The following is a 19,944-nucleotide window of genomic DNA, read 5'->3' as shown; positions in this document are numbered from 1 at the left end:
ACCCAGAATAGATTTAATTATATTTTAAGGAAAAGTAAGTCAAAGTTCAAATTTTTTATTAATTTTTTTTATTCTTTTTTTTCTCCATTTACTTATAATGGGCGATATTTCAAATTTCTATAAAAACATACATTTTGTTTCAGTTTACTTCAAACTTGGCACGTATATAGAGGCAATTGATATGCTGACATCAGCACACGCATAGACATGATGACATCAGCTGGATCAACACCAAAATAAGCTACAATTCATCTGAGGGGCGGGGTTTGTTGTGCCTGACACCAAATGTTTGTTAAGTAATAGTTATCTACTGTTGAATGCTACTTAGTTTTGCAGAGAACTAACCAGCTTTTAAGTTAATTTTGATCAAAAAAAAAAAAAGAAGTTATTTTGAGATATTTATCTCAAAATAACTTTCATCTAAAAATCACAAGTTAGTACCCCATAATAACTTTGTACCTGAAAATCATGTGTTAGGTATATCAAAATAATGTGTATTAATAATCAGTACTTTGAGATATTGGAATTTCAGTGACTTAAATGGGTTTCAGTAGTTTTTCTTGAAGTTGGTGGTTATAAATCATAGTATTTTTTAATAATATAATAATGATATGCACCTCATTCTGGCAGTTCTCAGATCCTTTTGGGTTTCCACATTAGTTGTTTCTGTGTGTCCTACACACCAGTCTGCACAATGACAAAGCAAAAGCAGGTCTTTAAGGTCTTTCTCTGTGAAATCCAACCCTTGGCTCTTGGCCCAGCCTCGGATCCTGAGCACTGTGCAGAAGGGTTTTGGTTTGTTTTTTGTTTTGCTTTTTTGTACCCTGTGCTGCTCTATACTTTTCTGCATCCATCTCCCCCTGTATGAGGCAAACATCCCCACATGCTGCTGCCACCGCTGTGTCCGACTGTCAGGATGGTGTTAATGAGGTGATGCTCAGTGTCTGGTTTCCTCCTCACGCTGCTCAGGATCTGAATGACGACACATAATAAGGCACAGAAGCATCTGGAGGACGACGGAGGAGACACCAGCCTGAATGTCAAAACAACAGCACTCACTTTTTAGGTAAAAATGAGAGTTTAATCTCTTATGTTTAATAAATTAACACTAAGTCAAATTACAAATGAACTGAATCCATTTGAAGATGGCAGATTTCATTCAGGATTGGACAAGTTTTATTTCATATAGATCCAAACCTGGGTAACAGTTTTTCAATAATGACTTAAATAACATAAAACACACACATTTGAGATTTTAAACTTTAACATATTAATCACTGCAGTAAATATTTGATCAGTTTAATTCAGGTCATGTAGTGTTTCAGTTTAGTGCAAAGGCAAGGGAAATAAAGTCTATGATAATGTGAGAAGAAATTACTTTTATTTCTGTATCACAGTGCTTCAGAATTGGCAGATATTTCATTTTTATTTATTTACTTTTTTTTTTGTTACATTGATGATTTAAAAAAATAAATAAACAGAAGAATTTAATTCTATTTTCCAATGTTTTTTCCCCTTTTGTTTCCCATTCATTTTATAATTCATGATGTTATTAAAACATGTGTTCCTGCCTTTTATAAATCAAAGGGTTTCATACTGAATTTCTGCAGATAAATAACATGTGGTTAAATAATCACCTCCAAAGCTGTTGATACTCATATATTTAAAGGAATCCGTGTGTAAAATGCAGAGCTGGAGCTGAACTCTGCACATTCATCCTATCAGGAGAGGAGCCCCTCCCTCCCCCCCGTTACACCCCCCCACCCCCCACCCCGTCCGGTGCGTCCTGAGCTGCAGGTCTTCACTGCAGTCCGCAGTAGATCCAGCGGCATCATCTCCATCCGCATCCTCCCTGCACCCCCACGGCAGGTGGAAAGGACACTGTGGACAATGTGAGTAGCAGCTCCTCTTTTACACAATACATGCAGCTTTTAGGACATTCCTTTATATTTACTAGACTTTTGGATGCTTTGTCAAGTTCATCCACATTAGTTCACCATGTTTGGATGAAAATGGATCAATGCGCACAAGCCTCCATACAACAGACGGATCCAGAAGAATGAAAAGGAGCTTTAGTGTGAATGTGGATGCAGTGTTAGTTCAGTCATCCCATCCTAGAATAAAACCTAAAATGGCTCAAATCTGTATTTTAGCAGTTGTGTTCTTCCATGAGGCGTTTGCTGATGCTTTGCTGTCTAAGCGTCTGTTCGGGAGGACGTTCGGAGTCATTGAACGCCTCTTTGTGATGACCTCAAAACGCCTTTGCCTTTCCAATAAGCACAGGCTGATGATGCAGCACATCTCTCCCTCTCTCTGTGTCCTCTTTGCGTCGCTGTCGGAGCAGGAAAACGTGTCCCATTTCATCTCTGCAGTGCAAACACTTGAATGCACCAAAACTGACGCACATGCACACGCACTGGCAAAGCAAATACAGGATTTTAAACAAATCTTATCCACAGCATCTTATAGACTGTGCAAACTCTGCTGAAAACCTCCTCAGTGCCGGGGTTTTACTGAAATAACAAATACTAGCCCATTAAATTTAACCCATATAGACCCAAACAGCCACTGGCATCCATTTTAAATGTATTATTATGTTTATTCTGTTGTTTTACTTGGTATTTTTATTTCACTGTTTTTAACCCTTTCATGCATGAATTATGAGAACCTTAATCAAGATTCTTTTCCTCAGTGTTTTTATTCCTCTTTAGGCATTAATAAAACAATGCAATTGAAATTTTTTCATGAAGCTGTTTTTCATGGAGTTGCAAAAATATCCACTAAGGCTGGACACCAAAGAAGCAAAGAAACAAGTATTTACTGATATACTGTGTGAAAATGATGAAAGAAAAACATTTTATTGCTGTTAATCTGATGTTTTCTCACATTTTAACAAACTCTAATACAAGTCATTACTCACTTCATGGAGATAATTATGGAAGTAAATCTGTCTCATCAGATTTGAATTATAAAAGCCATTGAATTTCTAGCACTGAATTTTTTTTGCACTGAAATTAAGTATCTGAATTTGTTTTTTTCAACTGAAATTAAGTATCTGATTTTTTTTTTTTTGCAATGAAATTAAGTATCCAAATTTGTTTTCTTTTTTCAACTGAAATTGGATATCTGAATTTCTTTTTTACACTGAAATTAAATATCTGAATTTCTTTTTTGCACTGAAAGTAAGTGTCGGAATTTTTTGTCTCTCAATTTTACTCTATTCATGAATGTAGAATAAAAAATTCAGATGCAAAAAATTCAAAAGCAAAAAATTACAATGCAAAAAATTGAGATCCCACATCCAGGACACCAAGGATAAGCAATGAGTCTATCTGAAGTCGAACCACCAGCCAGCCAATCAAGTTACGTTAGGTTGGTCATGTGACGCTGAAAAAATTCAGATACTTAATTTCAGTGCAAAAAAAAATCAGTGCTAGAAATTCAAAGGCTTTTATAATTCAAAATCTGATGAGATAGATTTACTTCCATAGATAATATGCAAAAAAAAATTATATACACACACATATATATATATATATATATACATATATATATATATATATATATATATATATATATATATATATATATAAATTTTTTTTGTTAATTACAGTCTAATAACGGTAACAAGCAATTGATTTACACTCAAACATGTTAGATCAGTTTTATCAAGAACAGTAAAGTTACAGTAATGTTATCAGTTGTAGTGTATGGGATGATGCATGTGTTGGCAGATATGAAACTAAAACAAAATCCATGAATATACAAGAGATCAGCTGTAGAATAACTGTCCACTGTAGTGACCACTATGGATGAAAGGGTTAATTGTACGGCTGTTTTTTTGTCGTTTTAATCTATTCTTGTATTTTATTCTATTATTTTGCTTTTTTATTCTTCAGTATGACACTCTTTTAATTGTACAGCTGTTTTATGTCTTTAATCTATTCTTGTATATTTCTTTTATTTTGTTTTTTCCCCTGTAAGTCGCTTTGGAAAAAAGCATCTGCCAAATGTGTAAATGGAAATGTAGATGGAAATGCAAAACCACCTACTGATCTAAAATGTTTGATAACTTCTAAATCACTAAACCTATTAATATATTCACATAATTGATGTAAAATACAGTTATTCATCTTTTCATGGTCATCAGATATGACCCATTTGGACGTTCAGAGGCTCTGTAGTGAATATGAAAACACTGTCATCCTCTACAACATTGATTCACCGGTAAAACCCATGGAGTTGGATCAATGACGGTGGATGGACACACTGGACTTATGTTCAGTTAATGATAGATTGTACTGAAAGAGTATTTTTTTCTTCAGTTTTCTCTGTTTTTGATATAATATCCCTCAACTTTACTGTGACCTTTTTATCAACATCTATGTGATCAGTGAATTAAATATAGAAAAATACATTATTTTCACTGAAAAAAACACAAAATATAGAGGATAAAATAGCAATAAATGGGAATAAATCACTTAAGAAAGATTAAATATAGAGGAAAATTTATTTGGGAACTGATGCAAAAGTAGCTCTGGGTCTTTATGGGTTAATAAAATAAAATGCAAAATCATATAGGGGAGACTGGGTATGGTTGTAACACGTGGAGAGTTTGAGCACTGATTCTACCAGTTTGGGATGAGAAGAGTCATGTGATTATGTCCGTGTTAACCCCCTCCATCCTTAAATGGGTTCTATATTCCAACCTGTCAACAGCAGGGGGCAGACTGGTACCAGAACACACTTAAAACCAAAACCACCAACAAATCAACACCGAATAAAGTATAAAGTTCATTGTTTCCGCACATCTGTATTATGGTATCATCAAGTTTCCATCTTCAAACTAAAACTCATAGATGCTTATTTTGACTCGTTCAAACAAACACTGTGTCTTATAATCTTCACCTGCTGCATCAGCTGATAGTTTACATGATAGCTCTGTTAGCTTAGCTCTGTTTTTAGCCACAGTAAAACTACTAATCGCCTCTGTTTTCTGTACAGTCTGTTGTCAGTTGCTGAACTAAAGATCGGTTTGGAATCCAACAAACAAGGTCCGAATTGTCACAGTTTAGTCAGAACTGTGGATCAATAAACAGCAACCTAGCAAAGATAATAACATCCAATAATAACGTGATTCCCTCATAAGCCTCAGAATCAAACTCATGTAGAAGGAACACTGTTATTTCAGTATCAAACTCCCTTCTTTTTACTTTCTTACAGCTGTGTCCAGTGGAGAAAACAACAGTTTCTATTTTTTTTTTAAATCGTTTCTTTTCTTTGACTCTAAAAGTTGTTTCTTATTGGTTCTCATCACATCTGGTCACTTTCTGATGCTTTGGTCAAAGGCCCTGTGTTGTTAGTTTTCCTCACCATGGGGGACTGGCAGAGTGACTCACTACTCCCTCTAGTGGACACTTAAATCTCCTGGACCATCCTTATCAACAGAGTTCATATCTCTATATTTGTCATTGTTTGTGTAACTTCAGAGCTTTATTCTAAACACTGTAATGATCATTTTAACACATTTTTGAACCCGTAAAGACCCAAATATCCACCGTGGACCAAAACCATCTGCTGATCTAAACTGTTTAACCTTTTCATACATAGTGGTCACTACAGTGGACAGTTATTCTATAGATTTTCTCTTGTATATTCATGGGTTTTGTTGTTTTAGTTCCATATCAACCAACACAGTGGACACTAATGCATCATCCCATACACTGATATTCATACCATTACTGTAACGTTCCTGTTCTTTTATCTAAATCATTTGCTAATTGTTATTAGACTGTAATTAACAAGAGTTTTTTGTTTGTTTGTTTGTTTGTTTGTTTTTTTTTACAAAAAAGGTGTTTTTTTTGCATATTATCTGAGTGAGTAATAACCAGTATTATAGTATGTTAAAATGTGAGAAAACATCAGATTAGCAGCATTAACCTCCTGAGACCCAAGAAAATGAAATTTTTTTGCTTTTTTCCATTACAGGGGACAAAAATGCATTGCTGGGTCTCAGGAGGGTAAAATGTTTTTATTTCATAGTTTTCACACAGTTTGTCAGTAAATGCATGTTTCTGAACAAACACATGGTGTTCAGCTGAGTGGACAGCTTTGTAACTCCATGAAAAATAGGTTCATTAAAAAAAAAAAAAAAAAAAAATCACATCATTTTTTTCACGCCTAAAAAGGAATAAAAACACTCAAAAATCTTGATTAAGGTTCTCATAATTCATGCATGAAAGGGTTAAAACCTGTTGATCCACTAATCCTATCAATACACGTAAATAATTAGTGTAAAATGATATGACCCATTTGGACGTTTAGAAGCTCTGTAGTTACCATGGAAACACTGTCATCTTCTACAACATTGATTCACCAGTAAAACCCATGGAGTTGGATCAGTGACAGTGGATGGACACACTTGGTTTATGTTCAGTTAATGATATATTTTACTGAAAAGTCACTTTTTCTTCAGTTTTCTCTCTTTTGATTTAATACCATTTGAATTTACTCTGAGCTTTAATGAACACACATGATCACTGAAGTAAATATATGAAAAAACATGATTTACACTGAAAAAAATGCAAAATACACAGGATAATATTATAATAAATGGTTACAAATCATGTAAGAAAGGTTAAATAGAGAGAAAAAATTATTTGGGAACTGAGATAAAAGTAGCTCTGGGTCTTTATGGGTTAATATTTGCCAGTAGAACTATGACATATAGCCTCTTCAAAGCTGCAGTAGCCAACATCCCAACAAACAATTACAGAATTTTAAAATACCCACCTTCCCTCTGCCGCTCTCTACTCTCAGCTCAGATAGAAAACAGAAGCCACTTTTCCAAACCTCCATGTAAAGACACACAGACCTGGGTAGAAGATTTGGAATCTGATCAGTGATCCGTTATTACACCTGTCTGTCATGCATTAAAGCTCTTTTCCTGTGTGAAAACACCTATGATTGGACAAAAACCTGCGTCACGGAGTAGATTTTCTACAGCGCAAAAACGGAAGGAATAGGTACTGAGGTGTCATGTCCTCTCAGAGCACTTGAAATACAATATGCTGAAAGGAAGTTATGGATTTTTTGCTCAGTGATGCTAAAAACTATCAAGCACTGCAGCTTTAATGTCAAGGCTGTAAACAGACACCTGCAAGTACTTATGGGTATGATGATATTTTCATTGCAAGTAAAAACATAAAATCTAATGCCTTATTTTGGATGAAAATATAGTTTCCGAGTCAGAATGGGACACGTTTCACCTTTCAAAACACTAATACATGTAGTTCAGGGGTGTCGAACTCATTTTAGTTCAGGGGCCACATTTAGCTAAATTTGATCTGAAGTGGGCCGAACCAGTCAAATAACAGCAGAATAACCTATATATAATGACAACTCCAAAATTTTGTCTTTGATTTAGTGCAAAAAAAAACCCATTAACCCTTTCATGCATAGCGGTCACTATAGTGGACAGCTACTCAAAGCTGTTCTCTTGTATATTCATGGATTTTATTGTTTTAGTTCCGTATCAACCAACACGGTAGACACTTATGCATCACCCCATACACTGACATTCATACCATTACTGTAATTTTTCTGTTATTGATAAACCTGATCTGCACTAACATATTTGAGTGTAAATCAGTTGCTAATTGTTATTAGACTGTAAACAAAACGTTGTTTTTTGTTTTTTTTTACATGTTATCTGAGTAATAACTAGTATTATGTATAGTATATATGTATAACTAGTATATGTTAAAATGTGAGAAAACATCAGATTAGCAGCATTAAAAATATTTTTTTTTTCATAGTTTTCACACAATATGTCAGTAAATACATGTTTCTTTGCTTCAAAAATTAAACGCATGGTGTCCATCTGAGTGGACATTTTTGGAACTCCATAAAAAATAGGTTCATTAAAAAAATTTTCAATCACATAGTTTTTTTCATGCCTAAAGAAGAATAAAAACACTCAGGGAAAAAAAAAATCTTGATTAAGGTTCTCATAATTCATGCATGAAAGGGTTAAATTATGAAAATACTTAATAAACTATCCAAACAAAAAAGATGTGAATAACCTGAAAAAACTGACATTTCTTGAGAAAAATAAGTGCAATTTTAACAATATTATGCCTCAATATTATGTCTACAAAGACACTAAACACTTAGTAACAGGCAGAAAATTGTTCAAATTGTGCTTAATTTTCTTTAGACATTTCAGGTTGTTTATATTTGTTCAGGTTATTCACATTTTATTGTTAAAGGATAGTTTGTAAATGTAAATATTTTCATAATTTAATGTTAGTTTTGAACTAAAACAAAGACAAAAATATGAAGTTGTCATTATTTATAGGCATAATATAATATTTTTATCACATCAAACTGAGAAGAAAATATGGAGTCATTATTTTTTGTAGTTTATTATGCTGTTATTTTACTGTAGATCATATTGGTCTGAATGTGGAACCTGAACTAACATAAATTCGACAGCCTTGACCGTGGAATTTTTCCACTTTGCAAATTCATCTCATGGGCTGGACTGGACCCTTTGGCGGGCCGAATTTGGCCCCCGGGCCGCATGTTTGACACCCGTGATGTAGTTGGTGGACACATTTTCAACAAGTATTTAATACAACAAAGAACACTTATTTTTACAGACGCCAACAGTCATACACACACAAAAACATGAGCTGACGTCTGTGAATCCTGTATTTCTTATTGATCTGGTCTGTGTCCATGTCCTTGTTCAGGGCTTTCATCACAGTCTGGGCGTTGTTGGCTCTGGTGGTTTCAGCAGAGGGAAGTGTCGGGTAAGTTTATTTGCCCTGAACATGGACTGATAAATACTACTGTCTGACTAAATCTGCTGTACAAGGACCTCCACCTCTACCACATGTTCTTCTAACAACTTCAACTGTTTTGGGATTTCTCCTGGATGTCCTGCACTAAACCGATCAGACAGCGATACCAGGCACAGATATCTGATCTGAAATGTACTTTTGTTTTCAACACCTCGACTGCATTTAAGTGGAGGAATGTAACAAGTACCTGTTTTTATTTTTAGTACTACACTTTAGCAATATTTACATTTTATGCAGATTCATACTTTTATTCCACTGGTAAGATAAGATAAGATAAGATAAGATAAGATAAGACTTTATTTATCCTACCATGGGGAAATTTAAGTTAAAAATCAAAACATACATAAATCATGTACTTTGTTCTCTATTACATTACACAGCCTTAGTTTCTTTTTAGATTAGAGCTTTTCATTCCTACATTAGATTCTTCTTCTTCTTCTTCCTCTTCTTCTTCTTCATCGTCTTTGTGTTCTTCGTCTTTTATTATTACTTTTTAGCGTTTCAGTTTGATTTGGTTGATTTCAGTCTGTTAGTTTTATAAGTGCAGTGGTAGTTTTAGTTCAAAATGATTATTTTAAGTTGCACTTTTATTTGTTTTAAAGTTAGTTTGATGTTCATAGCCATTATGACGAAAAGCTTTATTTCTAGGAGCTGCAAAAGAGTAGATTAATGCATGATATTAATTATTATGTACAAAAACATTTTTCATTAATAATAAAATTCCCACTCAGTGTTAATGGTTTATGGTGTATTTGAATAAAATGTTTATTTCACTGAGGGAAAAAAATAAACTATAGAATAGGTTTAATCTCTTTCTATTTAGTTTTCGCTCATGACAAACTAAAGTTTTTTTTTTTTGTTGTCTGCCACTGTTATTTTTTATTTTAGTTAACACAACAATTTGTAACTCCTAGTTTTAGTTTTAATGTTAGGCTTCATTTACTATACAGGGTGGAGAAGCAAAATTTACAATATTTTGAGGCAGGGATTGAAAGACAGTGTATGACCAATTAGTTTATTGAAAGTCATGAGAATTTATTTGCCATAAGAAAATTTACATAATAGAAAATGTTTTTATTCTATGTGTCCTCCTTCTTTCAGTAACTGCCTTCACACACTTCCTGAAACTTGTGCAAGTGTTCCTCAAATATTCGGGTGACAACTTCTCCCATTCTTCTTTAATAGTATCTTCCAGACTTTCTCGTAATAGTTTTGCTCATAGTCATTCTCTTCTTTACATTATAAACAGTCTTTATGGACACTCCAACTATTTTTGAAATCTCCTTTGATGTGACGAGTGCATTCAGCAAATCACACACTCTTTGACGTTTGCTTTCCTGATTACTCATAAGGGCAAAAGTTTCTGAAAAGGTATGGGTAATAGTGTTAGGTATGATTATGACATCAATATATGTTTGGTTTCAAAACAATTGGCGTAGTGCCTGCTGAGAAAAAACAACTAGATGTTCATTGTAAATTTTGCTTCCCCACCCTGTAATAACCCTCTATTACATCAAATATAAATAAGAGAAGAAGAAGCTCACAGGGATTCCATAGGACGTTCTAACATATGTGGTCCTAAAAAGTTATATCACTATAAATATGATAATAAATCCAACAAGGTAAAACAAAATAGTTATAACGTAATAATAAAACACAAACTGGAGTGACTGTATCACTAACATGATAATCCATCTTCATAGGCCGAGTACCAACGGCAGCTTTTGCACAGAGTCAAAAGAGTGTTTGGAGTACGAGCTGGTCTGTAAAACGGATGAATATGAGGTGAGTGAAACACATTCAACAGAGTCACATGTTTGTTTTCCCCACACAGTGTCTTTAAACTCTGTGCTTTATATTCTCAGGTGAGACACTACAGTCCGACCCGCTGGGTGTCCACAGACGCTGAGGCCTACTTCATGGGAGTGGGAGCGGCGATGGCCTTCAGGAGACTCTTCCAGTACATCACCGGATCCAACGAAGGAGGTGAGTACAGAACAGGAGGAGGGGGGTTAAAGGTCAAAGGTCTCAGTGAGTGACCTTTGTGTCACTGTCGTCTGCAGGCGTCCAGATGGAGATGACGGCCCCTGTCCTGGTGAAGATCCCGGAGCAGACCAGGATGTGGGAACCAGCTGTTTACACGCTCAACTTCCCCCTGCCGGCAGCCTATCAGGACAAACCGCCCACACCCACCAATGACAAGGTGAGCTCCTCCCCTGGACACGCAGGAGGCTGTGGGTGCACAGTTACATCGGGTTTCCTTTCAGGGGCTCAGATGTTTTTCTCCAGCTGGTGAAATTTGATTAGTGCTGAAGGATCAATAAAGAGCATTAATGGAAAGACATATTTAATGTAGCTGCGTCTGTTGATACCTTCACTCAGCAGTTTATAAATAGTTGCTGGATCAGGAAGAATCGATGAGTCCATTTACATTCACACTAAAAATGTAAAATTACATTAGGAAAATGTTTACATTTACAAACTATCCTTTAAAAAATACGAATAACATGAACAACCATCAACAACCTGAAATGTCTCAAGAAAAATAAGTGCAATTTTAACAATTTTAGGTTTTGGCTTATCATTTGCATGTTACACACATATCTCTTTATTCTTTCACAGGTACATTTTGGGAATCGAACTAATTATGCAAGGCAGAGTGTTTCACAAAAATGTCCACTGGTGCAAAATCATTCACGATTTATATGTGTTTAAATGGGCAGGTTCTGCATGTAGCGTGATTGGACACGATGGGTTACACATGAAACCTGGAATGAGACTGAGATTCATGAAAAACCTGCAAGTCTGGATTAGAAAAACCACTAGGATCGTCAAATTCAACACATTGTTTTAATTTATAGCAGTATATAAGACCATTTCAAGCCATGTGTTCCAGATCAAATGCACTGACACCTAGGTAGCTTTTCCTGTCCCAATTTTGGTCCTATTTTTGGCCCCAGTATTTGATTAAAAATGCATTAATTTTGGGATGGCTCAGAACAAGACTTAATTTTTTTTTTTTTTTTGCATTTATCTGAGGTCATCATTAGGTACATCCTGGGGGAAATATGTCTAAATTTCTCTTTTATTATGGGGTCTAAAAAGCTGCCAGGTACCAAAATAAACCCAGTTTCATAGAAGCACCCATATAAACTATGATACAGAACAAATTTGTGATTATGGATTAAATGTAGGTCACCCAGTTTGAGGCTCGTTTCATTTGTTTTCCAAGGGAAAACCCAGACTATAGTGACAAAACATTATTTGTGCAGCTAAAAAGTGATTATGTTATATTATTATTATTATTATTATTATTATTATTATTATTATTATTATTATTATTATTATTATTATTATTTTATCTTAAATTATCAGCCTGTCTCTACATAGAATTAGAACATTCTCTCATTCTACAGCTCTTGCCCCTCCACTTTTCATTTTTACTCTTTTCTATAATTAATCAGTATAATTTTTACTCAACAACAGGTGGGTGTCATATCTGTCAGTTATTGCTCATCTGTAGTTGCTTTGTGGTGAAGTCCTGTTTCATCAAATGTAACTAAGTCCTGGCTCTGAGGAGTGTTTTTGCAAAATCTGTTCATAAAATCAAACATTGTATTGAAGGGCAGGTGTAGGTACAGTTTCTTAAAATTCTGTTTTGTGTCCAGTTCTTGAGCTAAAGTCATTGATGTGAGACTTCTTTGAAAGTTTGAACATTTACTAATTAAAATTATTCACATTACAAGTATAATATTACAAAAAATAAAGAATCTTTTACCCATTACAGGAGATCAGTGAGGGCCATGTAGTCATGCAGTTAAGACTGTTGCACTCTGACCCCCTACTGGCTGACACAGCTTACTGTTTTAACAGAATAATACAATACAGATGTTCATATTTAAGCAATATTAAACAACATTAACACTACAAATTAGGTGACAGTTATTTCATTCAAACATTCCAATAAAACATTGTACTTTACAAATTTAAATTATTTTCCACTTATTTGCATTATGGCTCTAACAGTAGGGTTGTTTTTCTGTCCAGCTGTATTTCACTGAGATGCCAGAGATGGACGTGTACGTGAGGAGTTATGGAGGCTGGATGCTGTCGGTGACGTCCAGACTCCACGCTCACCTTCTGACCAAAGAACTGGAGAGAGTCAGGGCGTCATACAACTGCAGCTACCACTACGGAGTTGGCTACGACAGGTGATACGAGAATCCACCAAACAGCGACAGAAAATCACACATTACCTCAGCAATGGATGGAAATGATTTCAACACCACGTTTTAATGCTTCGTTTTATGGTTTTAGGGGCTTTAGCAACACTTCATCCTGTGGTTTATCATAAATATTCAAAATCAACACATTTGGAGTAAAAAGTATGATATTTGTCTCTGAGATGTAGTGATATAAAGCTGCAGAAAATGTAAATACTCGAATAATACGTAAAACCCTTAAATTTGTAGCTTGTAACCAGTTAAATTCAGCTCAGTACTATGATAACTAGAAAAGCAGTCAGAGAACGCAGACCTCCACCAAGGCAGATCATCCCCCCCATAATCACCATCAAAATTTTATATATTTGTTCCTTGTGCCAGTATCAACATTTCCAGAAAATTTCATCAAAATCCATCCATAACTTTTTGAATTATCTTGCTAACAGACAGACAGACAGACAGACAGACAGACAGACAGACAGATAGAAAACATTACCTCCACCATTCCTTGGTGGAGGTAATTATATTTTAAGACAGAACTTAAGTTTTTAAAGTTATGTTTGTTTTCTAATGAAGAACATGCTTGACAAGATCATTTTTTTATGCCTTGGCATCGCTAACAATTGTGTCCAGAGGCATTATGTTTTCTGTTGCCTCTCCACACATCTTGATGCATTGAAATCTCAACAAAAGCATGATAGAATTTCTAAAAATGTGGCTCAAAAATTGTCTTGTAAGGCAATGTATAAGGATCATATCAGGTAAAATAAAAACCTGTTTGAAAAGGGAGGATCGATAGATAGATAGATAGATAGATAGATAGATAGATAGAAACGGAACAAAAATATTATCTGAAGACAATAATAGGAAGTTTGATTCTACCGTCACTAAGTGTGTACGAACTCCAAAAGAAAACCGATAATGGACTGAAACGTCTGAACCTGGGTTTTTCAATTATCGCATTTCTAAAGCGCATGTAAATGGGTCAGATCTGATTATTACGATTATCTGATTGCTAACAGTTGGTGAATTTTTATGGTCATGTAAACAGCCTCAGTGTTAAGTCATAAATGTACACTACAAACAAAAAGTTAAGGATATTTCTTTTTTTTTTGGTAATTTTTTTTTTTTTTGGTCATTTTTGCTATTTGTACATAAAACTATGTCCGGTCATTAAAAAATTTGTTTCAATTCAATTCACACACAAAAAAGTAAAAAGCGCTATGCAAGAATCCTAACTCAAAAAATTGCCCAAAAATTAAAAATATCCTTAACTTTTTGTTTGTAGTGTATGAAAAAACCTCTAAAACTGACCACTATAAACTGACTAATTGGTTCACAGTACAGTAATTCTACTTCTTATTAATAAAATAAAACTTTTTTTTTACTTTCTTTCTAATTTTTTTGAAATTCCTTTTTGCAGTTTAAGGAACACTTTACGTATATAGGGACCTTTCTGTGTGGAGTTTGCATGTTCTCCCCATGTTTGCGTAGGTTCTCTCCAGGTACTCCGGCTTCCTCCCCCCGTCCAAACACATGCACTGATAGGTTAATCAGTTAATCTAAAATTGCCCATAGGTGTGAATGTGAGAGTGATTGGCTGTTTGTCTCTATATGTATGAACTGGTGACATGTCCAGGGTGTACACCACTTTTGCCCATAAGTAGCTGGGATAGACTCCAGCGACTCCCGCGACCCTAGTGAGGATAAAGCGGGTTCAGAAAATGAATGAATGAATGAATTTACTTATATAGTACTTTTTGAAGCACAAACTGAATTGCACACATAAGGAGAGATGAACAGTGCATAAATAAATGACAATAAAAATAATAATAATGGATTGGATTTATATAGCGCTTTTCTAGACACCCAAAGCACTTTACATTATCAACCCATTATACATTCGCTCTCACATACACACTCTGGTGGTGGTAAACTACATCTGTAGCCACAGCTGCCCTGGGACAGACTGACAGAAGCGTGGCTGCCAATTCTCCGACCACCACCAAACATTGATACACCAGTGTGGGTGGCACTGGAGGCAGGGAGGGTGAAGTGTCTTGCCCAAGGACACAACGGACCGACTAGGACAGAGTGGGATTTGAACTGCCAACCCTTTGGTTATTGGACGACCCGCTCTACCACCTGAGCCACAGCCGACAAACGGCTAAAAATGCAGCAGAGACATTTATCCTACTATATAATACACGTTCTGTGGCCCATCCATGTTGCAGCACAGGAAGGCCTTTGTATGGATTTTCCTCAGCCTTCACAGGCCCGATCGATGCCAAACTCGCCAAATGAATAGAAACATTACCTGACTGTCAACTAGGCACAATTTTATGTCCGTATTCAAATGTTGTGAGGTACGCTGGGCGATTTTAGCCTCTCTCTACTTTGAATTCTTCATCCCTGCCGCCATACTCTATTTTCGGAAGTGGTTATGCTGCCGTTCATGAAATTTCTACTGCTAGCAGACGATGCTACAGTGTGAAGACTGCAGTTCACTACCACTGTATGAATTGAATCATGCTTGACAGGCCAAACAAATACATGCTCTTCCCTTCATGCCTCACATGTTGGTTCAAATTATTACCTGCACAATGCATGATTAAATGGTACTTTACAAATGGATAGTGGAGGCAGACAAGTTCTACTTATCATGCTATCGTACATTGATGGTACTGAAATAAGCAAACTGCCTAAATGCGTGATTGTGAAAATATTCCTTAAATATCCACTCCCAAGTAATGTGAATAAATAACATCACAAGAATTTTTTTTACAAAATTGCTGCTGCTCTTGCTATGTCCATGTACAATAATGTATAGGCATAGGGTGGTCCAAAATTATTATTATTTTTTAAAATTCTCTGGATTAGAACCCTGCATTTGGTTCCATATCTGGCCAAATTACTTCGGTCCAAATTTTATGCAAATTAATTCATATTTAGAGGTTGCACAAGACATGTGAAGATTGCTCTATATACTATAACATAACTAACCAAATGAATAAGGCATATTAGAATAATTTGTAATTTTATTCTCAAAATCCAACTGCAACTCGCATAAAAATGTTACTTAGAAAGTCCAGCAACCACTGTTGCTTTATTGAAATTAAAAAAAATGTTCCTGTGCTCTTTGACAACTTGGAGCAAGTACTGTTTGTGATCTTCATTTTTTGTTCGGCTACAGTTGAAGTCTGGAATAAGCTTCACCCCTCTTTCAGCAACATCACTGACAACTTTTCTGGAATGCACAATTTTAGCAGCCTTCTGAAAGTCTGCATAATCAGCCCAGTCTTCTGGAGGAATTCTTAAGAATGTTTGTGGCAGATCCAAAGTTTCGAAGAAACGCATGGTGCTGGTGGTGATAAAGTCACTGATCTGCTTCCCTTCATAATCTGCTTGAGTAAGGGCATCACAACGCTTTAGTGGAACCTCTGAACCTTCATTTTCCATCATGTTGTGAACCATTAGCTGCTTCTGCTCTTGTGTCACACTGGAGTCGAAGAACACCAGGCCAACCAATTCTTCATTCAAGTACCACAGATGTCGGCGGCCTTACTTAATCCATATATTGTTAGATGAAGCACTAAAACCTTGGTTTTGATAGTACTGTTGCTTCTCTTAGCAGGTCAGCTCGGCTTTGCTGAAAATGCAAAATTAGTCAATTTCTAGGAAACTTCCAGCAACTTGTGCAACCTCTAAAACATCTCCTTTTTCTTCCATTTTTTTTTTCCTAAATCATCTTTTGAATGCCAAAACCTAATGCAGGGTTCTAATTGAGGTTATCTGAAACTTTATTTTTTACCATGATTGTTGGACCACCCTAGTATAGGCACTTTTCACACACAATGGCACCACGGGTACAATGCCACTAGTATTCACAACGCATGTACACACACAAGATACACACTAATGGACACACACATGTAGCTTTGGATAAATGTGACATTGAACGCATCTCTCTTCCCTGTCCACTCTGTCTTGCTGTTGTAGTCCTCTGAAGCTGCTCAACAGACACAACGAGGTGTGGTACGTGGCCGAGGGGGAGCCGGTCTGCACGGATCCAAAGGAGCCCACCCCCGCACACACAACCAAGCCCACTCAGACCGCCCCCCCCACAGACTCACCCTCCGACTTCCCCCCACACACACTCTCTGACTCCCCCTCCCTCACCCCTTCCAACATCTCCTCTGATCCGTCATCCAACTCCTCGCAAACCCCGCCCGACGTCACCTCCGCCTCCGCCGCTCCCCCGTCTCAGGCGCCGTCCAGTGCGTCTTCACCCCACTTGACCTCCGAGGCCGCTTTGAGCCTGGCCCCCACCTCGGCCCAGATCCTGCAGGACCAGACCACCAACTCTTCAGACCCCGTCTCCGTGAGCCCCTCGGTGGAGCCCCAGGCCGACGCCGCCCCGTGGAACAGCACAGCCCACAGCTCGGTGGATACACCAGCCCACAGCGAGGCCGGGGTGGAGCCCGCTGACGCTCATTAGCAGCCTGCACATTCGCTTTAAGCCACTGTTTAGGTACAGCAACACCAAGTCCACATCGAAAGGAAACAGTGGAGAAGTGACCGAAAGATGAGTGAGAGTGTGTGATAGTTGAAAATGCTCTTGTCTTCCTCTTTACCTCTTACTTCCTGTGTGTCACTTAGTATTCAGCTGTATCTTCTGTCACCGCTTCGCATCTGCAGCAAACACACGCCTTTCCACTTTATCCTTATCACTCTTTGGCTACACTGAACACTTACCATGAGGAGACAACATTTAGGGTTTTTATCATGCCATGAACTTTTGACAAAACAACATAATCTGGAAAGTTTTAGTGTTGTGGATAAGTTACCAGCAGTGTTGTGTAAGTTACTTCCAAACTGTAATTCATGACAGATTACTTGTTACTGTTAAAAGTAATTCCTTACCTTACAATATTACTGTCTCAGAATTGTAATGCGTTACATGACTCCTGTATTACTTTTTAGTTACATACAGACTCTCATCATAAATGGAGCGTGTGCAGTAGAACCCAACCCCACCTCACCCCACCCCATCCCAAAAGTCAAATTACAACCCCCCACCTTCCACCCCCAACATTTTACATGTTCAAACAGGAGCTGAGGACGCCAATAGATAAATCCGCAATCGATAAAGAATTCTAACTAGTCATAGAAACATTAGCTTACCTTGTCATTGCTGGTCACAGGGGTCATGCTAATGCTAACTAGCTTCTTAAAGCAGGGTTAGTAATGAACATACATATACGTCTACGTGAACTGTCTTCTGTCATCGTCACCCATTGAATGAACACCAACAGGAAATAGAACTTTCCTGCTACGTTTTTGATTCCTAAAGGTCTGACGGTCTTGCTTTTTTTTTTTTTTTCATTTGCGCAATTTAATTATGTCCAAAAAGTGTGTTGTAACGCAAGCGCTACCGGTCATGTATCGAGTAAAATATTAAAAATTGATTAGTAATGCCTTACACTACTGCGTTACAGCAAAAAGTAATCCAGTACTGTAATGCATGACTTTTGTAATGTGTTACTCCCAACACTGGTTACCAGCTACACATTACAAACAGCTGTGAAAACAATAAAGTTAGCAAGCAACTGCAAACTAGTACTGGCAAAAAAAGAGCGAGCATTAAGTTACAAATGGCCTGTGACAACAGGTGATTTCTTTTATATACTTCTTCGTGTCCCTGTCATTTACTTCACCATTTTAGTCTTTTTTTTTTGTCTCAAATGTTCAAAAATCTCAAAAGACACAGATCCACTAGCTACATACTATTGGTAGTTTTATTTAAAAATCTGCACAGTTAATGACACATATCTTTATTTAAAGTGTAAAACAGGCTTATTTCCAGGTTTGTAGGATCTTTGTGGCGAACATTCATTGCCGGTTGTAGCCATTGTCACTGATTATAGTTGAAATGTAGGTATGTTTCCTTGTCCAATCAGCATACGTTACATGTTCAGTGTGGCCAGAAGGGGAGGTTCTACAGGTTTTTCACAGCTGACCCTTTCAGATGTGTTAAGGTAATATTAAAAATGGTCGCATCCCATTTAGATTCATGTTGATTTGTTAGAATTGTCTCATGAGGCAACAAACTGGATCCGTTTTCAGTAACACCTGCACTTTATCTGCTTTTACGAACCAAAATGTCTGCTGTGAAAAATGTCTCCCGTACCTGCTTTATCGTATATTTAAATAACATATATGTATTAGAATTCAAAGTTACCGTGTTGGTTTACCCCACTAAAGCTGAAGACAGGTAGAGATGCCCATTGAATATTAAAAAAACCCAACAATTTAGCACTTCATAGGAATTATAAAGAATGTATGAGTAAATGAAATGTATGAGGACAACCCGCATTATACCAGAGGAAACGTAACTGTCTTATATATTCTAGCCACTCCTCTAAATCAAGTTTGATAACCCCACAAATCTATTAATAGTTTCTCTGTTGCTACTTTCCAGTCATTAACACTTGTAAAGTAGGGGTAGGGAACATAAAAATGATCTGATGCACATCTATAATTACCACAATACGTGTCTAATCATTATTTCTTCCCAGTTTTGACGCAGATTTCAGGTCATTGGTGAAAGTTGAACTACCCAGATGGTTGTTTTTTTTATGAGAATGGGAGAAAAGCTTGTCAAACAGGAGAAAATTTCAGATATCTGGAGGTAGAACCTGCTTAACAAATAGAAAAATAAAATGTTCACTACTAAATCGAAAGTGCAAACAAAGCAAAAACAAGAAAACACTGAAAAATTCTGTAACTATTATACGATGATAACTACCATTATTGTTTTATTTCCCAGTCCTGGTGTGAAGCTTCTACTGTAT

General features: G+C 36.5%; 1 protein-coding gene across 1 annotated transcript; it reads left to right on the top strand.

Annotated features, from left to right (window-relative positions):
* The first annotated feature begins 1,780 nt into the window (after window positions 1-1,780).
* Window positions 1,781-18,051, top strand: soul5l (heme-binding protein soul5, like). The gene is made up of 7 exons (XM_030144664.1): window positions 1,781-1,892; window positions 8,757-8,816; window positions 10,571-10,652; window positions 10,733-10,853; window positions 10,931-11,070; window positions 12,915-13,078; window positions 17,090-18,051. Coding segments are annotated over exons 1-7 (1,068 nt in total). The 5' UTR covers window positions 1,781-1,890; the 3' UTR covers window positions 17,589-18,051.
* The last annotated feature ends 1,893 nt before the right edge of the window (window positions 18,052-19,944 follow it).

This window comes from Sphaeramia orbicularis, chromosome 1, assembly GCF_902148855.1.
Source record: "Sphaeramia orbicularis chromosome 1, fSphaOr1.1, whole genome shotgun sequence".
In the NCBI taxonomy this organism is placed as follows: Eukaryota; Metazoa; Chordata; class Actinopteri; order Kurtiformes; family Apogonidae; genus Sphaeramia; species Sphaeramia orbicularis.
The sequence above is the reverse complement of the archived record's forward strand: the minus strand, read 5'-3'. Positions and strand labels throughout refer to the sequence as shown.

Coding starts and splice junctions, on each gene's coding strand:
- soul5l (XM_030144664.1), top strand. Junction 11,071..12,914: donor CCACACCCACCAATGACAAG/GTGAGCTCCTCC, acceptor TTTTCTGTCCAG/CTGTATTTCACTGAGATGCC. Junction 13,079..17,089: donor TACGGAGTTGGCTACGACAG/GTGATACGAGAA, acceptor TTGCTGTTGTAG/TCCTCTGAAGCTGCTCAACA.